This window comes from Eptesicus fuscus, chromosome 5, assembly GCF_027574615.1.
Source record: "Eptesicus fuscus isolate TK198812 chromosome 5, DD_ASM_mEF_20220401, whole genome shotgun sequence".
Lineage (NCBI taxonomy): Eukaryota > Metazoa > Chordata > Mammalia > Chiroptera > Vespertilionidae > Eptesicus > Eptesicus fuscus.
The window spans coordinates 6,117,171-6,138,634 of record NC_072477.1 but is presented as its reverse complement, the minus strand read 5'-3'; the positions used below and the strand labels follow the sequence as shown (position 1 = coordinate 6,138,634).

The following is a 21,464-nucleotide window of genomic DNA, read 5'->3' as shown; positions in this document are numbered from 1 at the left end:
AGCTCCACGGAGGCGCAGAAGCCAGCAGCCCTTTGAGGGGACCCCTATGTCTACCTAATGCGGGTTGTTCCGCAGAACTGACAGAGTTGGAGTTCGGGGATTGCTGTGACAAATATCAAGGGGGATACCATGCACCCCCAGCTCTGCTCCCCTCAGCCGGGACTCCCCCAGGGCAGGTGCAAGTCCTCATTGGACATCTGTTGAGTGAAACGAAATGTGTGAAGACTTTCCAAGGCCCCAGCTATACTTCTTTCCCCATCTCCAGCCCAGGCGCCCGACTGAGGTGAGCCCCCTCCCCATGCAGCCCCGCCCCTCCCCGTGCGTTTTCCCTCCCTTAATGTCAGGACATTCAGCTGCCTTTCTCTCCCACAGTTGCAACCAGTCCTGGAGCAACGGGAGAAGTGGGTTTCTCAGATCCTGAGGTTCCCACATAAAAAATGACTGTGTGGTGGACAGAATGATGAGCTGTGCCACTAGGCTGGCCTTTGGAAAATGAAGGGACGCGAGAGGCCAGGGGCCAGGGCTTAGATGATTCTAGAACTCAACATGATCTGCGTCATCATCTTAGAAACACCCTGAAAGCAGAGGCGCTTCTGCCGGGCTTTTGTTTCCGTGGCAACAGCTTCCCTGGCCTGTCACAGAGAAAGGACTGAAACTGGGGGGAGGGAGTGAGGATGAGAAGAGGGAGGAGGAGAGCAGAGAAGTCAGGCGGGGACAGGATGGGGGAGGAGGGCCAGGAGGCCGAGGACAGCAGATGGAAAACAGTGAAGAAAAAGATGCGAGGAAGGGGAGAGGCAGGGGAGGAGTGTGCGAGGAGGGAGGGAGGGCAAGGCAGGAGACATCAGCAGAGACTTCTGTCAGGGACGGTCACCACAGCTGTGCATCTGTCTGAATGCAAAGAATGTTCTAGTTTCTCTCATTAAATGCAGTACTCTCAGTTACTGCCTCGAGACACTCAATTATCCGATAAACCGCAGGAAAGCTGTGTAAAAACGTCAATGTGGTGAGAGGTTCCGCCTAGAAACTCTCACTAATGTCAACATTAGCCCAAAGGTCCAGCTGGGTTAAATCCAGAAGGAAAAAAGAAAAAGGGAAGGAAAGAAAGAAAAAAAAAAAAAGGAACGAAATGGACCCAGAGCCCCGTTATCACTAAGCAGCAACCGTTCGGAGAGGAACAATTGGCACTTGATAAATCAGAGGTCTCTCGGGAAGCCTCATTAACATGCAAACCTTCTGCTGGTCCTGCTCACGATGCAACAAGGAAACAGGTCCTGAAAACCAAAAGGTGTTGAATCTGAGCTTGGCCAGGGACCGTGGCGGTGTGGTGGAGGTGACTCAGCACAGGGAACTCAGATTAAGGGCCAGGTCAGGATTCAGTCCCTTCCCTGTCCCGCACCCCAAGAAAATAACAAATCATCAACAAAAATCATAAGCGCTCTGCATGCTACATGGGACCCTGGATTGGATCCTGAAAAAGAAAAGGGCCGTTAGTGGGGAAACGGGTGAAGTCCAAACAGAGCCCATAGCTGACAGAGCCGTGCTGCTGTCATTTCTCAGCGGTGACGAGGGCGAAGGCAGCAGGTTATATGTTAACATGAGGGTCGCTGGGTGATGGGTACATAGGAATTCTCTGGATTACTTTTACAACTCTTCTATAAATCTAAAATCATTTTTTAAAGTTTAAAAAAAAAAGAACAAGGGCTGTTTAAAAATAAGACTCCTTGTGTTTGTAACAATGATTTATCTTTTTCATATAAAGCCAATGCCCTTGATAGGGTTTAACTATCGTAAAGTTTTATTGCAATCCTGGCTGAGACATTACCGTGGAAGCTGAACTCCTGCAGCAAAAGTGAATTATTAAACTCAAAGCGTGTTAGCAGCAGCCCTTCCCTCGGAAGCCGGGCTGTGAGCAGTGATGTGCCTCCGTGCAACATGGAGCAGGGATACGGAGCAGCTGTGCCGAGCACGCCTTTCCGCCCTCTTCCCACCCACACGCTGACCCCTGCCTCCTGGGTCTGCTCCAGGCAGTGTCCCTCCACTTGCTCTATGTATCCCACCCCATCGCCTCACCTAACAGCCTTGCAGACTACTGCTAGCAGCCTGCTCCTCCTCGCCTTCCGGCCTGCACAGTCTGTGCCTTCTCCTGGAATGCCCTTCCATTCCTTGGCTGCTGAACAATTTCTACCTGTTCCCTGAGACCCCCCGGTGACTCTCACGGACACTGCCCCTCCCCGGCTGCCTCTGTGCCCCTAGCATTTTCTCCGCCGCCGCCCCAGGGCGGTCCTGGTGCTGCACTGGACGTGTCTGTCTACCGGCCTTTGTGCCAAAGAGGCCAGGTGTCCTGAAGGGAAGGGTGAGACGGCCTATTCATCTCAGTAGCCCACTCCCACCCCCAGCACCCTGTCCTGCAACACACACTGAGTGAATTAAATACTATGAGTCAACAATGCCGGCAGTTCTTTTAGAAGAGAAAATAACAGCAACAACCTCCCATCTTCTGTTAAAAGGTCAAAAGGATTCTATTTGTGAGAAGTGAACGAAGCCGGCCCTTTTAAAAGAAACGGGCTCTGTTACAGCCCGACAGGTCCATTTCCACAGACAACAGAAGCCCGGCACAAGTATCCTCTTCCGACCGGGAAGCTGAAAAGCTTTTCAAAGGTTCTGGTTTCCTTGACAACAGGACTGCTGGAGACAAGCAGAGAAATAATTAAAAAGTATGTTCCCTTCCCTTCAAACTCTCTAAGTGTTTTTCAGCAATAACGAACAGGCCGCGCTCAGCGGGCACGGGGTCAGGGTGGACAGTGCCCAGGGCGGGCAGGGGCACCTCCCCAGCCAGCCCCTCCAGCGACACCTCCTCTCCACTCGTGGGCTGGAGTGAAGGGCCTGACCTGTCCGCCCAGGACGACATAAACCACAGGATCACAGCCCACACAGGTCAGATTCACAACTGCACTCCCAAGTGCCAGGTCACAGCCAAACACCAGCATCTGTAACCTCACAATGGCTCTGTGAGCTGAGTGTTATTGTCGCCACTTAGCAGGAGGGAAGCCGAGGGGCAGAGACGTGAGGAGCAGCCCAGGCAGTCGGGCTGGGACCCACAAGCCTGCCGCAGCCCTGCCCCAGGGAGCACGCGTGCACGCCTACGGGTGACCTCTACAGAAATGCCCCCAGGCCTCCACTGTGACCCCGATCTGTGACCCCGACCTCATCCCCAGGCAGCGAAGACCCAGCCCAGGAAGAAACTACCTTTCTTGAGCACTGCCATCCTGCCAGCCCAGTCCCCACACCAGACCACTCTGCTGGCTTTGCCTGGGCAACCAGACCTGGGCACCCCATCCCCCGTGCCCTGCCAGCCCTGGGACAGTGGTTGGTGCAGAACTCGAGTCGTTGTGCCTCCTTTTCCTTCAGGGTGGCTTTTCACGGTCTGCTTAGTTTTAACAGCTGCCCTGTATTCATATATTTTATTGTAAGTCTCATCAAATCCTCCCTGGGTCCATGATTTATAAATAAATAATAAATAAACGCACAAGCTACAAGCATCAGCCTGAGCCCATTACCTAGGAGCGTAAAGACAAATATTTCAGCAGATGCCGAACAATCGTGGCTTTGATTTAGTTCCCGGCTCCGTCTTCCAAACCCTTGCCAGAGCCTGGCTCCCCATGGGGACATTCCCTGCACATATTAGACCTGGGTAGACAGGGGTCCAGGCGGGTGGACAAGACCGCCCCCAAGGTTCTCCATACACCTGAGGTTCAAGGAAGCCGGAAGTTGGGTAGCCGGGGCAGGTGTTATTCACCCATTCACAGGTGTTGGTTAAGCACCTACTATGTGTTCCACTTTCATCCAGGAACAAGGGAAGAAAAATTCCCGATCATCATGGAACTTACATGATGGTTCTTCCCATTTCACAGATGAACCAATTAAGGCTCAAAAAGATTAAGGACCTTGCCTACACTCACATGACTACTTTCTGGCGTTCCCAAGCAGGAAGTAACAAAGAACAGCCCAGAATACAGAACAATGACAGCTCTGTGCTTAGGAGTTCCATGTCCTTCAGTGCCCCTCTCTGATCCTCAGTTTTCTCATCTGTAAAATGGGCACAAGGCTGGTGATGCTGCCAGTCAGCATTATGGTGTGCCTGCTATGTGCCTGGTACTCTCCTAAGAGTTTTCCATGGGTTTTCTTGTTTAATCCTCAGAAGACTGAGGTGGATGCTATTGCTATCCCCACTTTACTGATGGGAAAATTAAGGTCCCAATAATTCTCTAACTTTCCCAAAGCTACACAGTTAGAAAGTGTGGGGGCCAGGCTTGAGCCCCGTAGAGGGACTCCTGAGGTCAGCTGACTGCCCTATGCCCCACTGGTGTGGGTGTAGTGACACCGGTGTGGGTGTGGTGACACCGGTGTGGGTGTGGTGACACCGGTGTGGGTGTGGTGACACCGGTGTGGGTGTGGTGACACCGGTGTGGGTGTAGTGACACCGGTGTGGGTGTAACACCGGTGTGAGCCCGACCCAGCACAGCACAGGAAGCAGCAGCCAGCCTCCTGCCCGGACGATCCAGGCCGAAAGCCCACAACAGGCCCCGCTGGGCTCCCCTCACTGGACCCTCCTTCCCCCTCCCTGTGGCACTGGGTCAGCCACTCACTGGCTGCTGGTCTCATCTTCCAAGACCCAGCTTGGCCTCCCCCTTCCCTTCAGCCTGCCCTGCCCTCTACTCCCAGAGACCTACCCCCACTCCCCTCTGTACACACGTCCCCAACACAGGAGTCCCCTGAAGGGCCGACACATTGCCACACTAGCATGTTTTCAGGCCTGTCCCCCATTAACTTTCTTGCCAGCATGGGTGTGTGTGGTCCCCTCTGGTCCCAGGGCCCATGCAGCCAGCATTTAGTCAATGGCTGGACAAACAAATGACCAAAGGAAGAAAGAAGTGGAGAGACCAGGTCTCCTCTCACAGGTCTGGGCACTGGGCGCCCTCGGAGGCCCTGGCTGCCCACACCACAGACAGAGGTCCGGAAACAGGCCCCAGGGATTCTCTGGCCACACAGCGGCCAGCCCAGAGAGCTGCGCGTCCCCGGTCCAGCCCTCTGCCACAGCAGCCGATGTGCCACAGCAGTACCACAGCAGCCGATGTGCCACAGCAGCACCACAGCAGCCACGCAGCTGCTGAGCCGGCAATGGGGAGCGCACCCAGGAGAGTGGGCCTGAGGGGCCCGGGGCGCCGTGGCGCTCATCGGATGACTTGTTCAGGGAATCGAGGCGACCGAAGGCAAATTGGATTGCAAGGCTCCAAGCTTAAGAGTGCGGCTTAGGAGGCAATTACAGAGTAAACCCGGGCTTGGAGTTCTTGATAATACCTCCATTTGTTAGGGCTTTACAGTTTACAGAGCGGTTTCATCACCTCACCCGTCTGAGTCCCGCAGACCTGAGAGGGGATGATTTCACGGATGAGAAATCAGGGAGGGACGTCCCTTCCTCGTTCTGAATACTCAGTGCGCCCAGCACGGCGCTGGGCTCCGGGGCCCGGGACGCCGCATTTCAGGGCCAAGTTCGGGGCTCTGTCCAGAGCAGCACACACCTTTCCGGAAGGGGCCTTGGTGTCCCTGACCCAGGCTTCCTCCACCGCCCAGCCCACCACACTGAACCTCCCCATCCTCACCCCCTTTGCCCAGAATCCACTCCCCAAGCTGACCAGGTCTGGGTGCTGGAAAGTTCCTCCTCACACACACACCCCCCACCCCAGTGCCTCTCCACTTCCCCGGCACCTGAGGACAACCGCCCTGCTCCCCGCCTGTCCCCTTCCCGCCAACAGCACCATGGCAAGTCTCCAAGGAACTAAGCCATTTTAGAACACACTTGCATGAGAGATGAAAACATGAAAAGAGAGCAGGACAAAAACAAACAACTTTTCTAACGAAAGGTTACAATGAAAGTGGGTTTTAATTTGTGTTTTTGTACCTTTTAAAATAACACTCCAAGTAGTTCAGGAAGAGACCACTTTTGTTTATAAAAGCTCTTAATTTCTCTCTCGAGTTGTCGGGGCTGTGTAAACACACTGTGAGTAGGAGAGAGAGATTGCTGCTTGTGAAACTTTTAATGCTAGCTTGTGTGCGAATTAGAATTCTAAACTCAGCAGGTTACAATGTTCTGAAAGCAATTTTGGTGTTAGTCTAAATAATTATAGATCACACTCACTTAGATAAGGGCCTCTGCTCCCTTGAGGCTCGGAGGGAAAATTCTAGGCATGATAGTTAAGCAAAATAGTTGGTTATTACTCGGGCTCTGCAGTGGCGGTACAAATTGGTATAATCCTTTTGGAAAGCAATCTGACAGGAGACGGATCCGAACGCATGAAAATGTACAACCCTTTGACCCAGCAGTCCACTCCTGGGAATCAATCTGATAGAAATAATCCAACAGAAAAGGGTGTCTTGCATGGAGATAACTACTTCAGCATTATCTATAATAGCAAAAATTAGAACCCACCTAAGTGTCCAAGGACTGCTAAGTAAATTACGGTTAATCAACTCGATAGAGCACCGCGGAGCCGGGAATTGACGGCCCTCCAGCGCTGTGGAGGCTGGGAGGGCGTGTTAAGTGGGCCAGGCGGGTGTCGGAACTGTGTGCGCTCTGCGAGAGCACCAGCCCATATGGACCAGAAACGGATGGGCGGGTGTTAAAAGGATAATCATCGTTTTAGTGTCTGTTGGAGTTGGGAGATTTTTTTTATTTTTTTTTTGTGTGTCATCGTTGCTGTAAAATCGTCTTCACAAAGGGTAGAGGGAAGGCAGGGAGAAGAGGCGGGGGCTGAGGAAGGGTCGTGTTTTGGTCGCATAGTTTGGAAATCTAACCAAACAGGAGGAGGTAGTGACAAAGCTGGGCTGAACCTACCCACAGCCACCAGCACCGAATGTGACCATTTGTTTTTATTAATACATACATCCTCCCCAAAATGAAATTACAGATGGAAATAAAACCATGGTCCTCAAACCTCTGGCCTCTTTTATGCTGTCTAAAGTTAATGAGGACTCCAAACAGCTGCTGTTTATGTGGGGGATAGCTCCATGGTTAGCATATTAAGACCGAGGCATTTAAAATAGTAATTTATGTAAAAGGAACAATAATTAACCCATTATGTGTTAACATAACATTTCTGATGAAATATAAGTGTATTGTCCAAGACAGGGAAAATTAGTGAGAAGGCACTGTTTACGTTTTTTTTAAATGGCTGGCTTAATACAAGACAGCTGGGTTCTCGTGGCCGTTTCTGTATTTAATCTATTGCAACAGCACACGGCCCGTAGCCTCTGGAAAACTCCATGTGCGCTCCTGAGAGAATGAGAGTGAAAAGGGCAAATAACTTCTAGGTACCATTATGAAAATCATTTTCACCCACAGACCTCATGAAAGGGGCTGGAGGACCCCAGGGCCTTGCAGACCACACTGGAAACCACGGCAATAAATTACAGCATTAAAAACGGCTGCTGTCGTGGGGGCGGATTTAAAATTATATGTACGGTTGGAACTCAACTATGTTGAATTTTTTATTTTGTAAAGATTGAATGGAAATATACCAAGAAGTCTATAGCCATTGCCTCTGGGTGGAGAGATGATGGGCAATTCTTTTCTTAATACCTCCCTGCTTTTCCACGGTGTCTCTGTATTGTTTCTGTGGCCAAAAACGACATTTCTGTTTGGAGGGAAGGTCTGGGGAGCCGAGGCTTACCGCGCCCTGCAGGATAAGCTGGGAGAGAAGAAAGTCATTTGAAATCATTAGCAGCCAGCCTCGGGGGAGGGGAGGGGGCGTCAAAGCAGGGCTGCTCCCCCCTGGGCTGATCTGATCTCGCTGGATGCCTGGCACCTGGCGCACACTCACCACGGTGCACACGGGCCCGACCCACGCACAATCTGGAAGAGATGAGAATTAAAACTGGCTCAAGCTAATCACGGCTAGAGGAAGGTCAAACACAGCTGACTATCACATCCCGGGATGCGGTAGGATGATTCATTGCTAAAGCCACGGGACAATCACAGAGGGAAAGGTCCATAGACTCGACCACAAAAAAAAAAAAAAAATTTAATTTGATTTTCTCCGTAAAAAAAAAAAAATAAAAACAACAATGACATACACACGGGCGGAACGTGTATGACGACAGGCCAATAGCATGTAAATTAGCATGTAAATTGCCCAGAGGAGACTACAGGGGATTAATGGATGAGAACCACGACCACAAACACTTACTTAGCATTAAGCAGGTGCCGGGCTGGTTTCTGAAAGAGCTGCCCGTAAACGAACTCGTTTGGTTCTCAAACAAGATACCGTTAGGTGAGCAAACATTTAAAAAGTCCTAATTTGGCTGGTCAAGGACAAGAAGACACGGGCACATTTACACACAACTGATGGCGTGTGCCATAACGGGGGGCTGCGCAGGCGCTGGAAGCAGCGCAGTGGGTCTGTGCACAGGCAGGGAAGATGTGCAGCGGCCGGGAGTGAGACTCCGCACAGAGTGAAGGCGGCATCGAGCACACCCAGCCCTCTTCCCCGCTCTGAGGCCAGGAGCAGGCAGCGTTCAGCAGGGGGTGAAGATTCCTCCCAGGGACACTGGGCAGCAAGAGAAAATACCAATTTCACATCTGGGGGTCCTGCGGTGACACTAGCTTCCCCTCTCATCACCCTGGACAACAAGCCCCCCTCCATCCTCTCTCCCACCCCCAACCCCCAACCCACAACACACACACACACACACACACACACACACACACTACACAGGCAGAGCCCCGGGTCACGTCAGCTTTTTCAGGCCTCCCTCCTGAATCAGAATAAGCAGCAGCAAATCTCTAACATGAAACGGACACCAAAGCAAAAAAGACAAAAGGAATAGAAAAGAGACAAACATTTCAGAAAACACAGGAAAACTTTCGAATAACTCAGACAGCTAAGAGAAGACCTTATAAATATGTAATAAACAAATATACTATATTTTTTAAAAAGGAATATTCAGAAAACAAGAAACAGCCCTTGGGATGTAAAAACATGATAGAATGCTTTTCTGAATCTATGTTGTATTTCAGTACAAAAGTTTAAGTATATGACAGCAGAGATACAAAATAAATTTTAAAAAGATTGAAAGAACAAGTGGAGAAAACTTCCCAGAAAAAAAATAAAACAGAAAGGCAGATAGGTAGAAAACTATAGAGAGAAAATATTTTTTTTTTAAATTATAAGTGTAACCCAGGGACACCCAGCCCATGCGAGAGCTTTGCACAGAGCCCAGGGTGTCACCCATCTGCAGCCTGATCATGGGAAGGAAGCAGCCGCTCCAGGACCTGGCAAAGCGTTCCGGCCGGGGTCACAGTGTTCCGGAGGGGGGTGGAGGCATGCACTCTTTCATCTCTTCGAGTCAAGAGACTTCAGGAAGCTCGCCAGGAAAGGCCATGTGCAAGTTGGCTTTCAAGGGACCCTGGGCTGACACCATTGCCCCTCCCTGTCTCACTTACTTGCACCTCCCACCTGCACCTCAGTGCTCTGGTCCCTGCACCCCTGCACGCACTCCACTGCCCCACGCATGGGGTCCCTCAGTGTGCGTCGTAGGGGACAGATGCCTGACTAGAAACAGCAGGAGCTAGGAGAAAAGATCTAGAGGCTGGAGTACCTCAGCCACCCCTTCTTTTAAGGGGTAAAAATACTATCAATTATCGGGGGAAATCACCTTCCTGCCATTTTGAAACGCTGGTTACAAAAACGAAGTCCCTGTGCTCTGGTTAAACCCAGATGCACGTGGGAAGAAAGACTAGGAGTGCGGCCTGGGAAGGTCCCGGTCATTGGCCCTGAGGGGAGAGTGTGTGGTAACATTTTTCATCTCTGCCATTTCTTTGTTGTTTTTTGCGTTGTGCATTTTTTTCCAATATGTTATCACTTACATGATAACAAAGTTAAATCTAAAACAACTCACTTTTTAAAGAGAAGGACAAAAAGCCATCACTGGGCGCTAGGTGGGCGCCTTTAAGAGTCCGCTGTGTCCAAGCTTCAAAAGCAGTGCGAAATAATTTACTAGACTGTCTCCATGCCTAAGTGTGCCAATTTTGCAATCTGCATTTTTCAATTACATTAAAAGCATTTTCCCAAATTGCTCTATTCTCTCCTTAATGACAAGGGATGAGCTGGATGAGGCTGGTCCCCTGAGGACAGAGTCTGCGCCTTCCCAGGGGCTGTTCCCGCCCAGTCCGCAGCTGGCAGGCACGCCGCCCTGCCCTGGCTACACCGGCTACAGAACCCAGTGAAGTTTTCCAAGAGCGGAAAACACAGCTTCCTTTCCTGCCTCCTTCAGCCCGTTTTGAAGGCGAGAGCTTGCAAGGCCCTCTGGCAGCAAATGAGAAGTGGGTACCGTCTCATTTGTTGGCCTCGGAACTTCACAGCTTTCATATGGGGGAGAGGAGTGTCAGAAATCCTCACTTCCCACGAAGAGGAGGCTCCGCAGCCCTGCTGTCCTGCAGCCTGGAGCCCTCACTCCCGAGCCTGGGAGGACGCACTGAAGGGAGAGGAGCCCAGAGAGGGAGGCGCACACACACTTCCCACACAAGGTCCCAGCAACGCGCGGCCACCTGCCCTCACCGTGCGCCCTCGGGCAAGTGTCCCTCCCTCTCTGGGCCCCCATCCAATGAAGATGGAACCAGGTGCTTTCTGCGCACACACAGGCGCACGCAGGCACACACCACCCATCCCCTCCTCGCTCGCCTAATTACCCTTGATGCGTGTTAATCACTCACTCCCCAATTACCACACGCCCACCACCACAACCCAGCCCTCCTCCCAGCTGTGCACCGCTCACTTCCAATAGATTCGTCTCGTGCTTGGAATAAATTGCCCATCATCTGCATAATGCTCCCCATCTCTTCACTCCACACATCAAATCATTTCTCCATCTCATTCTGCAAAACCCGTCAAGAATAATTCTTTCAAAACTGAAATAACCCTCACTCTGGCACTTGAATCCATAAATTTCTTGTCTCTGAATGTGAGATATATTACTTTTCTACAAAGCACATCTAAGATACCCTAATATAATAGAATACGCTAACAATGATACATTTGCCGGGACCCTGCAATACATAAAAATGTAAATCCGAGCCACCACAGAAATCATCCCTCCTCCGTATGCCCCTCAACAGAACCCAGGGGCTTGATGCTGGGGCGGCGCTGGGCACCGCTGGGGGGAGGGGACTTGCTTTCTCATCCTTTATTCCACTCTCAGAGGCGGGGAGCAGAGGGTCTTGCAGCCCTTTGCTCCGGCTGTGGAGTCTGACAGCCAGCTCCCCACCCTGCCTTTGCCATCTGCCAGCTGTGTGACTGTGAACAAATCCCTTCACCTCTGTGCCTCCACGTCCACTTCTGTACGATAGAAGCGAGACCAGCCCTTGCCTCCTAGGCCTGTGGGGAAGACAAGAGGGAGTGTTGGGGACTTTGCCTCACAGGTGGTAAGCGCTTGGGGACAGTGAGCCCTCCCCAGCCTCTGATCCGGCCTCAGGCCTCTCAGAGGTCACAGAGCTGACAAGCAGCACAGTGAGACCCCGTCTGGGGTGTTCAGGCTCCAAAGCAAAGTCCTTTCTTTCAGACGCACATGGGAAGGGGCCCGGCTGAATCTGGTGCCTCCCCGGCCAGAGGGAGGTGGACACATCTCGCTCTCCTGGGTTCTTCAGGTGTAAACCGCTCCTCCTTGCCGGAGCCTCCGACACAAAACACTGTGTGAACCGGCCAACATTTAAACATGATCAGGCTGGACGCATGGACCCAGCCCTCCCACCCTACCTTCCAAGTGTGCAGTTCGTGAAAACAGAGCAGGTAGGTAAGTAGCTTGGTACAGACAACCCCAAAAACTTCAAAATCTTTAGAAGTATCTATCTCAGGAACACTGGCATTGAAACTCTTACAAACTATGCATCTATAGACAGACTACAAGAGCTTCACAAAAAACAAGGGTCACAGTAAGAGGCGGAGGATTCTAACTGGTCTTTTCTCTGTTTTTGAACTGATCAACACAGACATCACCTCATTTCTTCTCCATAGCAACAACCCCAATAGGTAGCCATGATCCCCATTTTTCAAATGAGGCAACTAGGGGATCAGAGAGGCTAAGAGATTTTCCGGAAGTCACACAGCTATCGAGCAGCAGACATGGAAGGAAACCAGGAGTCTGATGTGACGATGACACGGAAGTTTTGCCAACCTACTCAGGTCCCACTCGCCACACACAAAGGCTTTCTTAGCTAAAACCCATCTTAACTGCATCAAGGCAGCAAAAAAGACTTTTTTTTTTTTTTTTGCAAATTAATGCCAATTTATGTTTACATCCTTTTATCATTGCGACATTTACATATACAAGCAGGATATGCTCCTTAATTTTAAAAAAAGACATTTACATATAGCCATGTTCACTGCAGGACTGACTTTTCAAAACAAAAGCAGGACATGATAGGAAATGTCATGGAATTAGCAAAGTTTGGAATTTGAGACAGTCAGAAAAGTATGTTTGGGGAAATTTTTTATTAACATAGAAAAATGCCCCTTACAAACAGTACAGAAAATAGGGGGTGAGGGGTGAAATCCAAGCTGTACACACTACGCAGTGTGAGCCCAATTCTGTAAACATACAGTTAGGTCCTCCAGACCAGGGAGGGCCCCGATGTTAATGAGGGGCCCACTCGGGGTTAGGACTAGCAATGACGTCTGTTTTATCCTTTGTGCTTCATATTTTCTGTATTTCCTGTTTCTCACAGTAAACATCTATTACATTATTGATCAAAAAAGGAGAAGTTTAGCCCTGGCTGGTGTGGCTCAGTGGGTTGGGCATCATCTTGTGCACCAAAAGGTTGTGGATCTGATTCCCAGTCAGGGCACATGCTGGGGCTGCAGACTCAACCCCCAGGAGGGGGTGTTTCTCTCTCTCTCTCCCTCTTCCTTCCTCTCTTTCTCAAAATCAATTATATTTAAGCATTTTAAGGAAGTTTGTTATTGGAAGAATTCCCTGAAGAAATCATTGTGTAAAAAGATAAACAACACCTAATTCATACATTTTACTTATAATCCTTTGTGTTTCAGAACTCTAGGTTTTTATACACAGAAGCAAGAAGCACGCTCTATGCCTTCGGGAAGGCTCGGGCACCTGGCAGGGGGCTCCGTACACGGGCCGACAATAAGGTTGGTTCAAGGAGGTCACGTCGCTGCTGCTTCCTTCAAAAAGGGCCTCGGAGTCTGAATGCCACCTTTATGTGCAGTGGGTATTCAAGCGTGCTGAGCCAAACGGGGACACGGGGAAATGAGAGGAGTACATAAAAGGGTCTCGGGGCCGGGATCACAGCTCCGGAGAACAGATGCTCGCGACAGACGCGGGCAGGAAGGGGTCGCTGACATGAAAACAGAGCAGCGGTGGGGAGTTATGAATCATTGTTTTATTTTGCTTAATATCTCTAGCCGTAAATTTTTCAAAACTAATATGAGCATATTTTACAGCTCACAGAACATTTAGAACATATTAAAATAAGTATCTTTCCACTGTAATGTGCCCAATTGAAATTTATGAATTCCAAAGCTACATTTTAAGGAGATGAAGGAACTGGCACTCCACGTTCTTTAGATTAATCAGATGGATTGTGTTGTTTTTCTCCTGATCAGAAAAAAAAAAAAATCGTATTTCAGTAGCTGTTACCTTGAATCAAGGATTCTTCCAGATTCTAGAAGCTTGCAGACCTGCTTATATTAAGTCCCACTGTGCCCCCTGGTGGAAAGTGGGGTTTGTGCACTTAAAGCACAGTCCTTTCCCAAAGGCTGGAAATAAAATCCAAAACCATTTTTTTAATCTTTACTAATCCACTTAACATGTACAAAACTTTGTGCCAGGTGCTACAGAGAATATAAAAATGAGTCTGGCACAGATCCCATGCTCAAGTAGCTTAATCTACAAGGTGTAGCAGATATGGTTCCATGGCTAAGCAGGTAGAATGGGACCACCGCATGCTAAGGAAGAGAGAAAATTCCTGGAGCAAGAACAAGAGCACAAAGGAAGTGCCTACTATGTGTCAGACACCACACTACGTAATTCATATCCAGTGTCATTTGTTTTTTACGAAAACCCAGAAAGGCATGTGTAATTAGCTCCACTTTACATACACGGTGGAAGCTCAGAGAAGTTAAGTAACTTGCCAGAGATCACACAGCCAGTGGCACAGGGAGCATCCAAAGTGAAGTATTGTGACCCCAGCCTCCATACTCTTCCCTCCTTCCTGATCCAGGGGCAGAGGGGATGGGGTGGGGGGCAAGAAGGCACTCTGGCAGACTTTAACCAAAGGCAAGGGGAAAGGCACCCTAGGGAAGGGAGCAGAGTTGAGGTGGGGGGTGCTCATTGCCTGCTGCACCCACCATCTGCTCTCCACCCAGGACTGGACTGCAGCAAGCCAGGACTCCTACCTGCACCCACAGCCCTGTCCCCACTCCACACCCAGTGCCCACCAAATACCTCCCATGCCCCCTCCATCATATACCAGATCCCAAGGTTCCCCAAGATCTACCACACCGCCCACCCTCTACATCATCCTGCCCAGGAACCTGAGGGCACAGCACATCCAAGGGCTCAGCCAAGACCTGCCTCGCCTAGTCCCCATCTAGTCCCATCTGTCTTGAAAACTCAAGCATCTTAAAGCAGAGAGAACCCTGGCTAACAGCTTGTACCCGGGGCTTATAAAAGCCCTCATTTTCAGGACAGCACAATAAGAAGAGGATCAGGAGTCACTCAGCCCGGCTCTGCACCTGGGGCCACCTCCAATGCCACTCCCACAGCCTCCTCATGGGACGAACACTGCAGTGGACAGGGCGCCCTGGAGGCTGCCAGGCCCAGCAGCACATGCCACCTCCTCCGGAAGGGCAGCACAGCCACTGTGACCAGCCCAGCCCCACTGCAAAAGGCCTGGACCCAGGTCTCAGTGAATCACCCCTGGGCTTGACCAGCCTTCCCAAGCTGGACCAAGTGCACCCTCTTCTGGTCAAGAGGTGTCACAGCTAGTTGACTACTCGATGGTCCTGTCCATGGGGCTCTTTCTACAGCCCCAGTGCACACTCACCTACTCCACGAACACTCGCTACACAACTGAACAAACACAACGCCCCAAATCAGAGGTTTCACTCAGAGGCTCTCTGTCTGAAAATTATCATGGAGACCTCTGTCCAGAGAATCTAAACTTCAGGCCAAAGTGATCCAAGCAGGGCCCACCGAGATCTCACTGATATAAGGTTCAGACCGATCCCCACTGGGCTCCAGGCCTGCTCCTCACCGTCAGGACAAACATCCCTTGGACAGGTGAGTAGTAATAACACACCTGCCACCTCTGCATCCCTCCATCCATCTCTGCGAACGGCAATCTAGCAGTCCCTCAAGACCTCCGGCAAGCCCGCTTCCTCCTCCAGATGGCTGTCAACATCTGCCAAACTGCCCCTCCCTCCACATACTAGGAAGGGGCTGCCTGCATCCCCTCAGGTGGCCCGCCTGTGACCACACTACCCTCCACAAAACTCCACCATGCGCCCAGCGTCGGACTGGGTGCTGTAGACACATGGCACCTGGGCATTTGTCCCACCTGAGAAGCCCCAGCCACACAATTCATAAGCTTGTTCTACTGAGGTGGGAACAGGCTCAGAGAGGTTAAGTGCCTTGCTCCAGGTCACAAAGCTCTGGAGGTTGGCAATGAACCCCGAGCCCAGATCACTGTAACTCCAGACCACATCTGGGGCCTGCCAGTCACTGCCTGGCCACACACAGACCCCACACAGACCCCTCCGTGGGCACAGACTCTCAGGAAGGAGAGCCGAGAAGCCCCGGGACTGTGGGACCGACCCAAGCATGTGACAATGCACACCAGGAGGCCGGGAGGCCAGAAGCCTCTGAGCAGACGTCAGGGCCTCCTTCTCGCAGGAAGAGCGCCAAAGACCTGCGTGTAAACCCCTGGGCTCCAAATTGAAGCCAGCACGTGACAATGGCCTCATATAACTCTACCAGCCTTGCCTGAAAAGAACCCAGACAAGTCGGGTCAGGACTCAAACTGGCCCCTTAAAAATGACCCCAGTGATTCGGCTCACATCAGAGTCTGCGGTGGGCGGGCTTCCTCTCTTCACTTCAGAAAGTGCCTCCCTAGGGAAAAAGCTCAAAACAGAACTTGCAGATACAGCGTCCTGAACAGGCTGGTTCCAGAACTCTGAGAAAAACAGAGGGAAGAAGAGACATTTATGGAGCACCAATGGGGCACCTAGCTCTGTGCCAGGGGCTTTGTGAGCGTTTTTCCCACATGATCACAGACACGGGTACGATTATGCCCTTTCCAGATGCGACGCCGGATGGAGGGCACAGGTCAGGCCAGCGGACCCGCTGCTCCCCAGCAAAGCTGGATGCGAAGCCATGTCACCCCAACACCAAAGCCATTTTCTTTCCAGGAAGCTTCAGCTCAAATCTATTTGGCCCCTCCTACATGAGTGCTGTGCTAGGTGCCAAGGAGAGCGAGGAGGGACACCGAGTACAGCTCAGAGGGGTTGGAGACAGGTTACAGGCAGGTGGGACACACCTGTCACACGATACGCCTGTGCCGTTGGGGCTTGCTTACTGCAAGTCTGCATTGCTTCAGGATACATTAAAATCAGTAAATAACAATACAAAACCGGAAGTCTCTAACAGGCCACCACAGTCCTCCCTGGTGTGGCCCCTGCCTACTTCCCCAGCCTCGGGCCCCTTAAGGCCTCCATGCTTAGAGCCCAGAATGCCCTTCCACCCGCACCCCCCCCCTTCACCAAGTGCACCACCCCTGCTTCTGAAGCCTTCACAAGCCCTCCCAGGCTAGAAGCATCCCTCCCACTGGGTTCCTGTAGCACTTATGGATCCGGCTGGAGGTCTGGCTGGGGTCTGGTCCTCACAGCCCTGGGCCCAGGATTCTGGGTGCCTCGCCACGCACCTGCAGCCCCTACCACAATGGGCGTGCCCTGAAGCCAGGGACCGGGTCTGTCTACCTCTGCGCCCCCTGCATCTGGCACAGCACCTGGCACAGAGCTGGCATCGCTCAGCACTCCACGGGAGTCACAGAAGCTGTCCCGAGTGCACGGGGCTCGGCCCTGGCTGCTTTCTTCTCCCTCTGATTGCTCTCGCCCAGCAACCGCATCCTCCCTGGATGCCAGTGTGTCTGGATGTCCTCAGTGCCCCCGCAGGGATAAGGACTAGCATGTGGCCGCCTGGCAAGGCAGTGCCAGGGAAGCACTGGGCTGAATGGACCCACGAGAACCCGCTCCTGAATGCATCAAAGAGAACTACAGAAGTCCCCAAAAAGAAATGTCCCGCCTGTAACCCCCCACGTCACTGCTTTGAAGAATAACACATCCCAGCAGCTTAGTCCTGAGAGTAACTCAAAGAGCAGCTCCGCTCAAATCTTACCTTGAAGGTTTTATCCAGAGAAGCTGAGAGGAACATGTGGCTCTTTGAAAAGACGGGGCACCACTGGATGCTGCTGACGGGGCCCTTGTGGCCTCTCAGGTGGAAGAGCACCCTCTGGGAAATCTGGGTTTCCTTATACGGGGTGCCCAGGTACGGCTGGATGAACTCGGACACGTGGGGGGCCGTGCACAGAGGGCGCGGGGCGCACAGAGAGGGACCCCGGGCCTCCGCATCTTTGTTCTTGCCTGTTTCTGTGCTTAATGCTTGCGAGTGTCTCAGTCTTTTCGGGGTGTAGGGTACAATACAGTCCTCTCGCCTTTTCTTCTGAAGAGAGCCGCCACTTTTCCCTGGGGTCTCTGATTTGGGTTGGGCACAGAAAGATGGCTCAGGGGGGTCGGAAGTTCCCCAAGAGAGTTTCACCTGCTTAAAGCGGGCGGCTGCGCAGGGCACGTGGCCAGCGGGAGCATGGCTGGTCCACAGGGAAGGACGAGGAGGCTCGCTTGTGGGGAAGGTGACTTCGGGCTCTGTCCTGGGCCACTGGAGCCTCTGGCTGGGGCAAGATCCTGGGTCGCTCCTCCAGAGCCGAGCCAGTGGGAGACGCTGGTCGGCTGGGTCTTCACAGGAGCCGTGCTTTGTGGGCAGCGTGCCTCCTGCCCCGTCCAGGACTCCCGATGCGAAATCCTGGCCACGAGGTTTGACCATATCACAGGAGTCCCTCATCTGGCCAGCAGCATCCACGCTTCCCGCAGGCTCGCTCTCAGCCTCGGAGTCCGAGTCATCATAAGCCACCAACGAAGCCATTGAAGACACCGTTTCCTGCTGTCCTCCGAGGGCAAACTACCTAAGACCAAAATCAGGTGTCAGCAAACGTGCATGGAAGAACAGTTACCACCATGCGAAGTTAAAAGAAAACATGCCATCTAGCAAATCTAAGACAGAAAGAAACGTAAGAATAAACACAGAAAGCATGAGGGCATAATTAATTAGAAGGGGTCATTTTCCTATGGAAATATGGGAATAAATTTAACCCCCTCCCCAAAATTAGCAAGACCTACATGAAGAAAGCAAAAGCTTTATTGAAAGACATAAAATAGGACCCAAGTACCTGTAGACACGATGCCTGGACAGGAAGTCTCGGGACTTGAAAGATGCCTGTTGGTGCAATATACAGACGATGTATTATAGAATGTATACCTGAAACTATATAAACTTATTAACCAATGTCACCCCAATAAATTCAATACAAAAGAAAAAAAGGAGGAGGAACCAGGAAGTGCCAGCCAAATGACCCAGATGCTGGTAACCTTTCCACCACAAAAAAAAAAGAAAGGATAATTATGGGGTGTGATAGAGTTGTTAGTTAATGCTATGGTGGTACTCATATTGCAATACATTAATGTACCAAATCAACACGTGTATTCCTTAAACTTGCACAATGTTATATGTCAATGGTATCTTAATAAAAATTAAAAATGTGAACATCATAATAATTTTAAAAATAAAGAAATCTTTGGAAGGGCAATTTGGGGAGTACCTACGAGTATTACAAATTGAAACAGATATTGTTTTTACTGCAGTGTCCCCACGATAGAACTGCATCCTACACAAATACCTGCATATGTTTGCAAAGACAGATGTATAAAGGGCCTGCAGCTTCTTAGCCATTCACTCATCAACAGGGATGAGGTAAGGTCTGAAGACCCTGAAACGGGAAGATCCACCAGGTGGGGAAAGCGTGCTACCCTCACCTTTGCCCTCTGTCTGGGCTCCAGTCCTTCCTTGTATTCTCTCTGGAACGCTCTCCCCCAGATATCCCATCTCCACTCTAAGCCAGTTGGAGGGACAGACCCACAGGCCAAGGAGGGGGTGCCGGAGGGTGTCATCCAAATCTGCCAGTTTCACTCCAACACACAGACTCACACAGCAGGGAGTTTCCCCTTCCTAAAAAAGATTTTCCTGAAATCCTGAACCATCATACATGACGAAACGGTTACCAATTAGTTTCTAGAAAGAAGTATTCCATCTGGAGTTCAGTTCTGTGCTGTTAACATGAACCAGCCTCGAGAGGAAAACAAGGATGCTGGAAACGCCCCGTCTCGGACAGCAGAGGGCGCGGTGGAGCAGCATGGAAAACTTAAGCAAGGACCAACTTTCTGACAAAGCCCAGTGTGCCCTCCCTCCTTAATGAACCACGCTGAACTCCTCCTCCCCTGTGCGTGGTTAAGTCGGCGCCAGAGGAGTCCCTCTGGGTCATCAGTCAAGCCATTCCAGACAGCCTGTCCTCCCCTAGAGAGGGATTCCACACGTCCCCCGGAATCAAACACCCCACCCCTTCCACGCCTTTCCCCCAAAGGATGCCATTCACCCCAAACAAGCTAGGTCATCTGTCTCCTCCCGAAATCCCACTCTCGCCTGTAGCCTAATCCACACACAAAGCCATCGTCTAAAAAAAAACAACCTCTAAAACAGGCCAGCCCATCTCAAATGGAACGAATATAACGTAGTGGACTTACTATACACTAATGAAACTGAGCACTGTGGATGAGTTGGCACTTCTGTTCTCTAAATACCCATCTTGATCCTGAGGCCCATCCTGATCAGACATCTCAACTCCTGTGCACAGCGTCCCATTCCTTCCTGTCAAAGGGAACCCACCAGGCTCCCACAACCAGGGCAGGGCGCCTGTGCTTGGCCATTAGGATGGATTCTTCCCCGCCCAGCCCTCCACAGTGGTTCCCTCACAGAAGCCCACGGCCAGAATTAAAGACGAGGTCTACAGCAAAAGATCAGAGAGGAGTGGGATTGGGGCCCCCTAGCCCCGCTTCCTAACAAGGCAAGGCAGAAGGATGGAATGAAGGCAGGAGGGTGGAAGACAGGGATGCCAATACTATCACGTACCTTTCATTCATTCAGTAAACACTGATGGAGAACGGGCTACTTGCCAAGCCCCACACTAGGCACCCCACACTAGGCACCCCACACTATGCCCTGCACTCCCCATGCTCACATGCCAGTGGGGAGAAACAGATCATGATCACTGAAATGGGGGATGTCCGGTGGTGAGAAATCATAAGGAGAGAAGTAAAAGAGAGAGGAGAATAGAGGTGGCAGTGGGTTTGGGGTTTCATTGAGGGAGGTTGAGGCAGGCTTGGGACAGGTGACATCTGAATAATGCTCCGAGGAGGTCAGGGAGCAGATGGTGAGATGCAATAAATCCAATCAAATGGGGTCAGAGAGAAGGGAACCAAGATGACTCAGAGAAAACAGGCAAAAATGGGGAGCCAGGGGGGACAAACAAATTTTAGGAGAATGTTTTTATGTTTCTAAGGCAAAAGGGTGGGGAGGAAAATTTTTCATGGAAAGACGGGGTGATTAAACAAAGAGGAAGAGGTACGGCTAGAAGAAAAGGAAAGGTCACGGGAGAAACGAGGTAGTGGCAATGACCCTCACCGGCCTGACAGGAGTTTTCGTGTTTTGTTCACTGTTTGATCCCCAGCACCTGATGGGAGGGGTCACAGAGAAAGTAAAGAAATAGGATCTTCTCATTCAACAAACATTTCCTGACTGCCCACTCTGTGCCGAGCTTTCTGTTGGGTCTGACGTGGCCAGAGATTAAACACGAAACACGGATCCTATGCCGGAGGCCACAGACTAACGAAGATAAGAAGCAAGATACGACCAGAGGTGGGTTTTGAAGAATGAACAGGAGTTAGCCGAGCTGTCAAGAGCGAGAGGTAAGGGTGATGCCGAGCGCGGCGCGTTCGGAAGGAGCCTGAGATGAAGCGGAGGAGAGCGGCGGCGAAAGGTCCGCGGTAAGGGGCGCGGAGGGCTCGCGCCGCGGCCGGGTGCAGCACCCTCCCGCCCCAGGCCCGCCGCTCACCACACACACCGGAAGCGCTCGGTTCTCCCGGAGCCCGTCCTACCGGAGCTGGTCCTACCTGCACTCCGCCCCCCAGTCGTGTTCCGCCAGCGCCGAGGCAGCCAACCAATCATCGGTGGCCTCC

The 21,464-nt window shown here is 51.4% G+C and overlaps 1 protein-coding gene across 3 annotated transcripts in view; it reads right to left on the bottom strand.

Moving 5' to 3' along the window:
• Positions 1-21,371, bottom strand: part of WDR25 (WD repeat domain 25) — a 148,000-nt gene extending 126,629 nt beyond the window's left edge. Inside the window, exons 1-3 of one of the 3 annotated variants that reach the window (XM_054715778.1) lie at positions 21,350-21,371; positions 18,566-18,612; positions 17,461-18,301 (exon numbers count right to left, since the gene is read on the bottom strand). In XM_054715778.1, coding sequence (XP_054571753.1) covers positions 17,461-18,261 — 801 coding nt within the window. In that variant the 5' untranslated portion in view covers positions 18,262-18,301; positions 18,566-18,612; positions 21,350-21,371. Of the gene's footprint in view, positions 1-17,460; positions 18,302-18,565; positions 18,613-19,208; positions 19,328-21,340 lie in introns of those variants that run through there. The other 2 variants (XM_054715777.1, XM_028130040.2) reach the window with 2 other exon arrangements.
• Between the last annotated feature and the right edge of the window lie 93 nt (positions 21,372-21,464).